The following is a 13116-nucleotide window of genomic DNA, read 5'->3' as shown; positions in this document are numbered from 1 at the left end:
GGAACGAACGAGTCGAGGCCTGGTGGTAAGCGACACGCCAGCCCATGACACTTGCAGTGACATTCAGAGCTGTAACCGTAAAAATCCGAACGGCACTGCCACTGCGACCGTCACCCTGAGACATAAGTTGACAAGTCCCATGTGCCTGTAATTTCACCAGCATTGTAGCAGCTTACCCTGCAAAACCAGGGGGTCTACTCTCGATCTCCGTCCGAAACAATTACTGTCAAATAAGTAATATTCGACAAAATTAATCATCAAGTATGAAGCTTCATTCGCATCACGCGTCTTTTCATTTGGTCAATTATTGCTTATTTGGCAGTAATTGTTTCGGACGGCTGTCGGACGGAGACCGAGAGTAGACCCCCAGAACCCATTAATGCTCACATTATTGCTTAGCGGCAGAAATAGGTATAGTTAAGATGTACAAATGTATAATATATGTATAAGATAAGTAAGTATGAAAAGTATTATGCATTCGTTGTATCCTGGACCAAAACTCAAGAGTAGTCGAGTATTTAGTACCTATCGGTACCACCAGATGTCGCGACGAGTACCAAATTGCTATTTTTATCACTAATTTGTTTTACATCTACAAACTGCAATTTTAAATTTTTATTGAATTGATACTCAATTTATTAGAAATTATTCCACTAGTTTGTTAATTTGTATTAATAATTATAACAAACTGCAATTTATCAAAGCTACTCTAATTTCTAGTGATAAGAAACAAATGAACTAGATGGCGCTTATTGCATACATTTTTATCGATACTGCCGGCTTTTATTTTATTTTGTTTAGGTTGCATTAGCGCCATCTACCCATTGTAACACACAGTGCCATTTATTGATTCTAGATGTATGTCTGCGACTAATATGCATATTTGTTAAAGTTCAGAAAACAAATTTAGCTCATGATCAATAATTGAAGATTACAGAAAAAACAGACTATACTTATACATATTTCGTATTAAAGAGGACTTTTTTATACCATCAAGTGACGGGACGAACAAATCGTGCGCCTGATGGTAAACTACACGCATATCTATAACAGTTGCAGTGCCACTCAGAGCTTTAAATCGCATCGATCTGAGGCGTACTACCACTGCGCCTGTTACCCTGAGACATAAGTTGGCAAGTCCCATGTGCCTATAATTTCACCAGCACCCTTACCCTTCGAAACCGGAACACAGTAATGCTGACATCACTGCTTGGCGACAGAAATAGATAGGGTGGCAGTGCTTCCCTGGACGAACTCTTTCACAAGGAGCTCTACTACTACTAAACTTACTGCCATTTACATTATTCCCGGCTTATTGATCTGGGGGCCTACCATAACCTTTCAAAAACAATCTTATATCAATGTAAGCTTATAGTAGGCTACGTGACAAACCTATCAACCAAGTAATGTATTATTGCTAAAATGACTGAAAGAACGAATGAATTCCCAATATTGTCTATTCCTTACTCAAAATAGGAAAGAAATAACGCTATATGAACTGTAAAATGCCATCTCTTTATTTTTTGGTGTTTAGAATCGTCGTCTCGTAGTATATAATGTTAAAGTACTTAATATTATTTACATTCAGACAATTTTGACTGCCCAAAATAAGAAAAGTATGTAATAATGAAATCTATTAAAATTACGTTGTTTTCAATTATTTTTTTGCATTTTCATGACGAAAAATAAATAAAACAAGTTGAGTCTTGATTGTCAGTTGTGAATTCGGAGTTATAGTCTAGTGTCAACAGTTAGTGTTGCAAAGGAGCATGTAGACGTCGTTGTCTTCATTTTACGAAATAATAATCGCGTATTTTTATTTAACGAGAAATTATTTTCTATGTACTTTTAAACAAAAAAATAAATAAAATATTGAAGAGATATGTGTAAATAAATAAGTTCAACTTAACTTTTAATCATTACAAATCAATATTTAGACAATAAATTCGAAAATAATTATTACTCCATGTAACAATTTTAAGATTGCTAAATTTCACATAAGAACAATATTACTTTAATGTTAAAGTCGCGTCATAGTACGAACTGATGAATGAATAGTCACAGAACTGCCAATAAAACATCATAGTCTTAACATTATGATAAGCTTACTTCTAAGCGCGTCATGGTACGAAAAGTCAATGTAAGATTAAAGTAATATTGTTTTAAGAGGTCGTGGTAAGCCCCCTGGGCCGTCTAGATAGAAGACGGGATATTGATCATTTTCAGAGTTACGATCTATAGTATGGAGATTAGCAGTCCTTTTGAGTTATCGGCCCATGGTTGTGTTCATTTCTATTTCTGTTGTAAACGGAAAGGAGCAAGGAACGGATTATGGCCTTATTCAGAGGGGCAGTGGGCGCGGGTGCTTGTAAATCAAATGTACGTAGACGCTCGTTTGGTTGACAGTGGCGTGGTCCGCCCGTACCTTTCACAGTACTTGGTCGTCAGTTGACATGTGGAGCTAGTCGCCCGCACCCGCAGCCGCGCCCACGCCTGCATTCTGAACGAGACCTAAGTGTGACCTAAGAGTTTACAACGTAAGACAGTAAGATGGAAATATGCACATTGTGGTATTTATGTATTGCACAATATCAGTCTTTCCCCACAACTGCTATGGTTTACTATACCAGGATGCACACGTTGAATAGAGTTGACTTCAGTACGGTTACTTCTACCCGGATTACAATTCAATGTACCTTACATGCAAGGAGGAAGCCATAATACTCCTCAGTTGTTAGATGAATTTACAATAAACTCTTAACAATAGTAGTGATACACGAATTTTCATTGTTCTCACCACCACCTCTCACGGGATGCTGTCGATTCTGACAGTAATCAGTCACGGACTAAAGTTGGTCGTGACTAAATAACATATATATTATAAATAATAAATATATATATATATATATTTGTGCAAAGAGTTACATGTCTTTTCTTATTAAATTTCTTGTTGCAGTTTATTGGAGGTTCAATAATGCGGGCAAGTGGCAAGCTTTGCTTGGAGGATATACATTCTACAGTGACGATCGGTACGCGAAAACCATATTATGGCATTGTACAATGAGAGGCAAATCCACGAAATGTAAAGCACGCTTTACTACCAACAAAGACAGAGAGATCATTCGTGTTCAGAACTTAGAACATACACATCCACCTTCTAGTTACCAATATATTATATAAAATGATAATACGTTAATCAATGATCTGGCTTCCAAGATACATACTAGTTATCATACTAGTATGGAAGTTAGAGAATCACGATTTTGTAATAAGCTTCATTCATTCGACAAATAAAAAGATTATTATTATTATTATTAGTTATGCTTTACACTATATTTGTTCTCTTTGCTTATTTTTGTACGTTGAATGAATTATGGATGGTTTACTGATATTTTTATTGAAATCTGTTATTTGGTAAGTTATTTGATATGCTGTAATTATCATTAAGGATCAATTATATATGTCGAAAGTAAGTAAAATTTTTCTTAACCGAAGTTATTTGACGACACGCACAGACAGTGTATAATGTAGAAAGCAATAAAATTATGCTCATTAAATCTGTAGTGTACTTTACCTTTCTTATGAACTCAGAATAAATCCCTTTGCAAGTGCATATTAAGTTACTTGTAACAGTGAAATTTAGCGTATAAGGCTCTGAATTTATGACGTTTCTAACTTTTCAGTGACATTTCTTCAAAACGGCTTAGGTAAGATAGTGGCTCTCTACGAAGGATATACGTTCTTCGCAGATAGTCGAAACAAGTCTACGGACCAATGGCTCTGCACAATGACCAACACGAACGCAAAATGCAGAGTCCGATTTACTACCACCAAGAGCAGAGAGGTTATACGCATGTCCAATCCCGGTCACAGACATCCACCACCAAGATACACTATCATTAATGGTGTTGTAATTAAAATTTAAAAATAGGACGACGTACTACTTTTACACAGATATTTTTAGAACTGTCAGCGGAATGTTTAAGGTAACAAAAATAATATAATTTAGTAGCAGTAGAGCTCCTTGAGAAATAGTTCGTCTCAACGCTTCGAACTCAATCGCTTGAGTTACGGTACACTAGGTAATAATTATAATCAATTGTAAATCGTCGTCAATAAATAACATTCGTTCCTCTAGTCGTCCACTTATTCAAATAACAAAGACTCTCAACTCCGCGAAGACACAAGACACATAACTCTAAATATATTCTTGTGATGTATTTATATTGTATGCCATACATGTACACAATCATTTGTTTATTACTTTTGCTGTTGCCTTAGCGTTTAATTTTAAGTAAGTATTTTTTAAGTCACTATAAATAGTATAGAAAACCATTTTGTTTTCAACGTCTCATGTTTTTATTTATTATGTAATTTTTCAGAATCTTTTTTTAATTTTTATTGTGGTTTATGTCGAAAGTACTGTAATGTCGAGTTTATTTTGCTAAACGTGTCATTGATGTTCACTCATTTTCGTTTCGGTGGTCAAAATATAAGTTATATTCAAATATTTCTCTTACAGTTAGCTGGGTTTGCACCCACTCAGGAAAATCTTATGCTGTTATAAATGACTATGTGTATTATCGATCAACAGAAACACAGTCTACGGAACATTGGCATTGCCCCAACACAAGGAAATGTAAAGCCCGATTTATGATGATCTTTGTTCATCATAAATCGGGCCTTACGTCATAAGTCGGATTGTGAAAAAAACTTTATTAGAACATACTCATCCACCCTCCAAATATATTATAAAAGATGGGATTTACTTTAGAATATAGAGGTTGTTCTTCCGTACATTACATTGGATAGTGCTTAAAAGTAATTTTAACATTCTGCAAGTCTGGGACGCCCGCAAAGGTGTATCACTGGAGGAGGGCTTGGCCCGGATGCCCGCTGTACCCTGGTCTTGCCGTCGAGCCCGTAGTCTCTCTGGAAAACCCTACCTCTTGGGTCAGTAGGTAGAGACAATCATCCTGGCATCCTGAGGACAACTTAGACGCCAGAACACTCTCACGAGCCTACGTGATGACGCAACGCAATTCCACTCTTGCCAGCCGATTTAAGAAGTACAACACGCCTTTATGGCGGAAGTTCCTAGGCACCCCGAGCCGAGGTTCGTGTCCACTTGGGCATCCTCAAACCCCTATTTAGTTTTAGTTTGTTTGGTTAAGTTAAGAGCCTTCAGCTCGCCCTTTCATCCGGTGGCGCAGTCAAGGCCATCAGTGGCCAACTTCAAAGAGTCCTTCAGAAAAAAAGCAATGGGCAGCATTCACCTCGTAAAAAGCATTCATCTCGTAACCCGAACCCAAGAACCAAATCGCTTGAGTTGCGCTGCACTTTGTAATAATTATAATCAGATAAAGATAATTTTATTGCAATATAACATAATTTAATACAAGTAAATCAAATGTAAATAAAGCTATCATAGTATTAAACTAAGCATTAAGTAGGTGATCTAAATTTTACATTCTTCATAGTAAAGCTATACATTTTAATATTAGAACGTAACGCGTAATTGCGATACCTAAACTAAGTAAATGTATACCTGTATTTTTGGTATCTTTTTGAGCAAATTTCTTTATATTACAGATGCGTTACAGCTTAAAAAGAGATATTCTATGTTTAATAATAAAATAATTAGTAGTTATAAATGAGTGGTTACCTACATAAAAATAATTATGAAACAACTTCCAGCAAGCCCTCTATTCATAAATGAATTGTAAATCGTAGTCAATCAATAACATTCGTTCCTCAAGTCGTCTGCGTAATTCAAATAAAGAAGACCTCGGACTCCTCGAATATACAAGACAAATAACGCTAAATATTTTCTGGTGATGTATAATTGTATGTAATTTATGCTTTTTGTTTTCAGTTATCTGGGTACGCAATCACTCAGGAAAATCCCTTGCCATAATAAATGGCTACGTGTACTACCGAAAACGAGAAAACAATTTTGTCACACACTGGGTATGCCCTCGTACAAGGACCTGCAGAGCTAAATTCGCTTTTGACAAAGAAAAGTTTCTAGTGCAAAAAGCTTTCTTAGAACATACCCATCCACCCTCTAAATATATTATTAAAAATGGAATTTACTTTAGATTAGTAGTTTAGGTTTTAATAGCAGAAGAGCTCCTTGTGAAAGTGTTCTTCCAGGGAAGTACTGCCTTACCTATTTCTGCCGCCAAGCCGTAATGTCAGCATTACTGTGTTCCAGTTTTGAAGGGTAAGGGTGCTGGTGAAATTACAGGCACATGAGACGTGTCTACTTATGTCTCAGAGTGACGGGCGTAGTGGCAGTGCTTCTCAGATCTTTGCGATTTAAGGCTCTGCGTGGCATTGCAAATGTTTTGGACAGGCACGTAGCTTACAATCAAAGCACGACTTGTTCATCCCGTCACTTGATATTATAAATAAAAAAAAAGATTGATTGTATAATTGTATTCCATATATGTAAACAATAATTTATTTATTACGTTTGATATTGCGGTTAGTTTTATATAACTATTTTTATATGATTAATAAATGGTATAGAAAACCGTTTTGTTTTTGCGTCTTATGTTTTTATTTATTGTGTAGTTCTATAAAATCTTTTTTAATTTTTATTATATTTTATGTCGAAATTACTGTAATGTCGAGTGTATTTTGCTAAACATGTTGTCGAGGTTCAATCACTTTTCGTTTTGGTAGTCAAAATATAAGTTATATTCAAGTATTTCTCTTACAGTTAGCTGGGTGTACAGTCACTCAGGAAAATCGCTTGCCGTTATAAATGATTACGTATACTATCGGTCAACAGAATCAAAGTCTACGGAACACTGGCACTGTCCCAACACAAGGAACTGCAAAGCTCGATTTACAATGAACAAAGATAGTAGGATTGTGAAAAAAGCGTTATTAGAACATACTCATCCACCCTCCAAATATATTATAAAAGATGGGATTTACTTTAGAATATAGAGATCGTTCTTCCGTACATTACATTCGATAGTGCCTAAAAGTTTTAATAGTCTTTGAAATAAACATACATTTAGAATTAACTGATTTTTAATAATTATAGTATCACGTACCAAAATGCTATATAATTTCCTCTACGTAATGGCAAGGGTTGTTTATATATATACAATATCTATGAAAATATAATTGTAAATTGTATGTTTTTAGTTCAATGGGTAAAAAGAAGTTCGGGAAAGGACCTTGCGGTTATTGGCGGTCATACTTATTTCCTACGACAATCGGGACTAAAACAAGACAGATGGGTTTGTTCCAAATGTTCTTCGAACCATTGCAAAGCTTTTTTCATCGCCACCAAAAATAAGGAAATCCTACGCCACAGAAGTGTGCATAACCATGAAGCACCAAAATATATTATAATTAATGGGTTGTATATGAAAATATGAATGGACCATATTTACACTTCGAATTCTGAATCCATTGTGTAATTATCTTATTCCATTACAAGTTTTCAAGTAACATGTTAATTGAACATTAACATTAATCGATTTTTTTTAAATTATAACATAAAGGTGTTTTACATTACGAGAATTGTCAAAACTTTATATTGTGTCATTAATACGTAAAATACGAGTATAATTCATAGTTACTTAGAGTATGTATATATATATAGATATACACACATATGTATATAACAATCTTCTCCTTTATCTATTTGTTTCCTGCCTATAGTAAGCTCTGGGCGAAATGAATAGTTCTATTTTCTCTGAAATATTCTTGTATTTGTACGAACGACCGTTATGTAGGCAATCTGTCATGTGAATGACGCGATATAATTTTATAAACCAAAAATATGACAAATAAAAGTTAGATGACAGCGCCGCTGCTTAATCGATATTAGGTATGATTTCCACTAGATGTTATGTACGTGTTCAATAATTCATTTGTGAAAACATTTTAGATTATAGGTATTGAAGCTGACATGTGACTGAAAATAAGTAAAGTTGCACTGTGTTGTCAACTGCCTCTGTGGCAGAACGGTTACCATGCCGGACTGCCACCCAGAGGTCCCAAGTTCGATTCCTGGGCCGGGAGAAATATTTGTATGACCTACATTTATTTCTCTCGTAAGTTTTGGTGTAATTTGAGGTTGTCTATGTGTGTGTCCATGGCACCCGCGACATAGGGTTTACCTAATGTGGGGCTATGTTGAGTGTGTGCGTTATTATTATTATAAACATTGCATACAAACATATTGAAGGTATATCATTTCCTCACATGCACTTTAACAGACTAAGGTGTAAAATGTTTTTTTTAATAATAGCACATGGGCGTGTCGCGTGCATACATAAATTAAATAAGTCAGTCAGTAATTTAATCCCATACACGTAATGAAGAATGTCTTTTTTTTACGAAACGCATAACTCGTAAGCCTGAAGATAAACGACACGCCTGATCATAATAGTTATTGTACTTGTTATTATTAAGTTTTTAGGGATCAATGCTTTAGAACTAGTGATAGTAACTATTAAGTGATCTGTGCCCGACCCAGTGCTCATCGTTTAATAATTAGTTGGTTATTACAGGCTGATATAGTGTTGTGCTGTGATACGTATTTGCATAGACTTACGTCTGTGTTTGTGTTGCGTTTACGATTTTAATAAAGCATACATAATTATATGTTGTGTTGTCTGTACTTCGCTATCAGAGCAGTAGCCGAGAACTGCAAAAGGAACTTAATATCTAAGCCAGCGCTAAAACTTTGCGCTTTTGGACCTGTTGGAGCATGTGGCAGGACGAACAAGTCGCGCGTGTGGTTGTAATCGGGACGCTTCATAGTGGGCCCAAATTGATAATTCTTGGACATAGGAATAACTTGTGGAGTATCGAGCAAATTTTTTTTTATATGATAGATAATAACATTCCTGACAACTTTTATTCTTGTATAATTTCTTGAAAAGTTAATAGTTTCGGAAAAATAAAAAATATTATTTTGTTGTATGGAGAAATATACATTTTATTTTTTATCTCAAAATATACGAAAATGTAAGGTGCGTGGGTTACTTACAGTATAGTTCCAATCATTTTCTATGTAGAAAAAAATAATTCGTCTGCATGTACTTGTGGCTTTATAAGTAAAGGTGTGGCAAAATTGCTCTTTTATGTACTTTTTATTAAAATACATGAGCTTCGACTAAAGAAAAATTAATTTTAGAGTAATTTAGAGAGCGTTATAACAATAACACGAAAGTTAAGTAGAAACTAGTAAATTGTGTTAAAAAATTAATAACAATTCTAAAATTTTGACGTCTTTTTACTCGTAAAGCCGCAAGTACCTGCAGATGGATTATTTTTTTCTTGATAGATAATGATTGGACCTATACTGTAAATAAAATACACACATTACATTTTCCTACATTTGGAGATAAAAAATAAAATGTGTATTTCACATTTAAAACTTAGCTCGACACTCCACAAGTTATTCCTATGTCCAAGAATTATCAATTTGGGCAAACTGTGCGCCTGTGCATAGCAGTTGCAGTACTACTCAGAGCTTTAAATCACAAAGGTCTTAGAGGCCCTGTCCTTGCGCTCGTCACCCTGAGACATAACTCGACAAGTCCCATGTGCCTGCTATTTCACCCTTCAAATAATGAATGCTGTATTGCACACATTACCGCTTCGCGGCGGAAATAGGTAAGGTGGCAGTACTTTCCTGGAACCCGTGGGGGGCACAAGCGAAACTTATGATTAAAGAACTTTCAGTTCACCTCGCTGGAGAATCCGGTGACCAGAGAGCTGGCAGCTACTTCCGCCAAAGAATAAGTTTAGCCATCCAAGGGGAAAACATAGCTACCGTTCTAGGACGACGCCCTCGGGCGCGACCTCTCTGAAATTTTCTATCTTTAAAAAAATTGTTTTCTTTCCTCTTCATTCTATACCATTCCTTACTTATATGTAGATATATTATGTATTTAGTGCCCTGTAAATATGTAGTAAATTCTCAATTTATTTATTATTAATTAATGTATGTATCTAATAAACATACTGATTTCGATATGTTATTATTTCACTCGCCTTTATTGTTACGGGAACAGGTAGAGGTGGGCGTTTAAACGAAAAGCATTTAAAAAAGGCTGCTTTTTAAAATAAGCGCATAAGTAAGCTTCATTTTAAGCGTAAGCGTTGTTTTTAAACATAAATTTTATGCGCGTAAACGTTTTTCTAAACGACTTTTTAAGCGTCAAACTAAAAAGCGTTTAGGTGAAAAGCGCTTTTACAAGCACGCTTTTTAAACGTACGTTTTAACGTTAAAAAAATAAGCAGTTTTATCCTTTTCAACGGTTAACAACTACAAAAGTTCAACAACTTATGTTTTTGAACGCTTTTAAACGCCAAGATACATAACATTATTATATTAACACAAAATGTTAATATAATAATGTTATGTCATAATAAAAATATACCTCGTTTTTTACAAAAAAAAGACTTACTTATCTTAATACCTTTAGTGGTCTACTCTTGCGTTTCGCCATCAACACCACGTTCCAAGCTTTTTTAACGTAAAAGTTTATGCGCTTAAACGTTTTCTAAACGATTTTGTTAGCTTCAAACTAAAAAGCGTTTAAAAAAACACGCTTTTTAAAAAAAGCATAACGTTTAAACGTTTAAAAAAATAAGCAGTTTTTCCCATCTTTAGGTACAGGTAATCATAAATGTTACTGGTTTTAAAATATGTGATCTTTTTTGCAGTGATATTTTACCCAAAGTCAACAGGAAAGATGCAAGCAATGTTTAAAGGGTTTTCCTTCTACCGCCACGATATAAATAAAGTCACAGATCGGTGGCATTGCACTTGTAAGAACTCAAGAGGATGTAAAGCGTTCTTTATTGCTACTAAGGAGGCAGTTATCATACGCGCCAATACTGAACATAATCACGGGCCACCTAGTTTTGTTATAAAGAATGGAATTTTCATTAAACTTGGAAGGTAAATGTAAAAAATTACGCAGAATACTGCTGAAATAAAAGTGATCAATCTGTACTATTATGTAATAGAGATTTCCTACATTTTGAGGTTTTAAGGGAACTAGATTCCTATTTTTTATCATACCAGTAGGGCTAGCACGATAGGGCGCGACTAGCGCGAGAGCGACATAAAGCGCGACTTACTGCTATTCTCGCATAGAGGTCTCGCGCTTTATGTCGCTATTGCGCAAGTCGCGCCTTATAGTGCTAGCCCTAGTGTTTGTATGTTACAGCTCTTTTACTTCGACCTTTTAGACACCATGAATTAGTGTAAAATGTTCACGAGATTTTATTTTTATTAACTTAGTAATTTTATTTTGTGACATCATAAATGTCGTTGCAAATGTTTTTTTTTTCAAAATGCAAGTGAAGATGTACATATGTATATAGTAACCACGAGTCTTGAGATAATACTAAAGTCTATTTCAGGACGTTCCCCTTTTTAAATTGTGAAGTACTGTTGAAATAAATGTGAAAAATCTGTACCAGGTAAAAGGTACACATAATATTTTCAATGTAATACGCTCATGGACATATTTAAAGGAAGACAATTTTGAATCATGATAACAACGTTTATATGAATCACTGGCCACATATACCAGAACGTTAAGTTTGAACAATTTTAGAATGATCTGAATCGTCGAAGCGGGAAAAACTGTTTTGCTAGATCATATAAATGGTTTAGGTATGTACTATTAAATAACGGTCTTACAAAGAATATACCACACACCTAAGGACATTATCTAAAGAATGTGCTAATGTGTTACAAATTAGGAAGTAAATATTTTACCCAATCATATAAAATCCTGATTACAGGCTAAAATAAAATCTAAAACGAATTATTTAAGAATAGAATATTTAATTGTGTATATAATTTTTATATGGCGATATTTTTTCTTTAAGTACTACTTGGTTTTCGACTGCAGCAGCCCTATTAGTTATTAAATTCACATTAATCGCAAAATGCCCAGAAGTTTAACGACACGCCGCGCCGTTCCTTGCCCCGTCAGTCACCATCGAGCGCTTGTCGTCGTCGGATCTATGTCAAATTTTCTCCGCCTGTTCTTATTTTATTCCTATTAATTTAAAGCGCGCGGATTGCGGGACCCACTACACCACACCTAAAATCTAAACTCGCGTTGAAATAACTCACCTTAAACGTTTTGGAATGTGTATCCTGTAGTTCATCATAATTGAATATTTTTTTAGTGTCTCTCTAAATATGTCCCATGTGCATATATAGCGGGCTCTGTAGCAAACACATTTAATGATTAATATTAAAAATTTTCTTCTCACAAAACTTTTACGAGTTCTAATGTAGCAATGCACAGTGCACGGGATAAATTTTAAATACAACGTGATTGAGTTGAATTAACTAACTAAAAAATTAACGTACTCTATCATTCGTGTGTCCGACATGCTTTTTGTAGATTGTTTAAACATTATAAACATAGTAAAATTCATATTTTGCTAGTAGCATGGTGGTCTGTTAACAAATACACAAATTATACGAAATTAAACAAGACTGTAAATTTCTGGACCCTAAAATGGTGTACGCTGGTATTTACATTTGACGCTGTGTTTGTGTTGTTCCAACTTATTAGTGGAACTCGACGACGACCAAGTTTTGAAGTCATTAGAAAAAAATCTCTATTTATATTGTTGTTTCAGTGTTATTCTACCTTAAAACATCAGGAAAAACTGTAGCAGTAATAAATGGGTTTACCTTTTACTGTAATCGGCAAATGAAACAAACGGATCGTTGGTTGTGTAGTTGCAATCATGCAAAGAACTGCAAGGCATTTTTCGTCGCCACCAAGGACAGGGCATTGATCCGATGGAACATAGAGCATAATCATAGTCCTGCCAAGTTCATAATACGTAAAGGTGTTTATATGAAGGTTTAGATTGATACGAATTAAAGATTAGCCTATTGTATGTTTTATTTACATTACTTGCGTTAAATATAAATTAAAAAAAAAATTATCCCTGTACTATAAAGTCTGTTATAGAAATAATGTTATATATTATTGATATGATTTTCATTTACACTAATTTACGAGTACATTCAATAACGATTAAACTAAGACTTTACATTTTGCCAACATTGTTGGTAACTAACTGCTTTTGTAT

The 13116-nt window shown here is 34.7% G+C and overlaps 1 protein-coding gene across 19 annotated transcripts in view; it reads left to right on the top strand.

Annotated features, from left to right (window-relative positions):
* LOC113237741 (modifier of mdg4) overlaps positions 1-13116 on the top strand; it is a 563531-nt gene that overhangs the window by 219478 nt on the left and 330937 nt on the right. The window contains exon 5 of one of the 19 annotated variants that reach the window (XM_026474342.1): positions 3684-3940. The exons of the other annotated variants lie outside the window; for them this stretch is intronic. Within the exon in view, the coding sequence (XP_026330127.1) occupies positions 3684-3925 (242 nt within the window). The 3' untranslated portion in view covers positions 3926-3940. Of the gene's footprint in view, positions 1-3683; positions 3941-13116 lie in introns of those variants that run through there. 19 annotated transcript variants of the gene reach the window in all.

This window comes from Hyposmocoma kahamanoa, unplaced genomic scaffold, assembly GCF_003589595.1.
Source record: "Hyposmocoma kahamanoa isolate Upper Pololo Valley unplaced genomic scaffold, ASM358959v1 94, whole genome shotgun sequence".
NCBI classification, from domain to species: Eukaryota; Metazoa; Arthropoda; class Insecta; order Lepidoptera; family Cosmopterigidae; genus Hyposmocoma; species Hyposmocoma kahamanoa.
The sequence above is the reverse complement of the archived record's forward strand: the minus strand, read 5'-3'. Positions and strand labels throughout refer to the sequence as shown.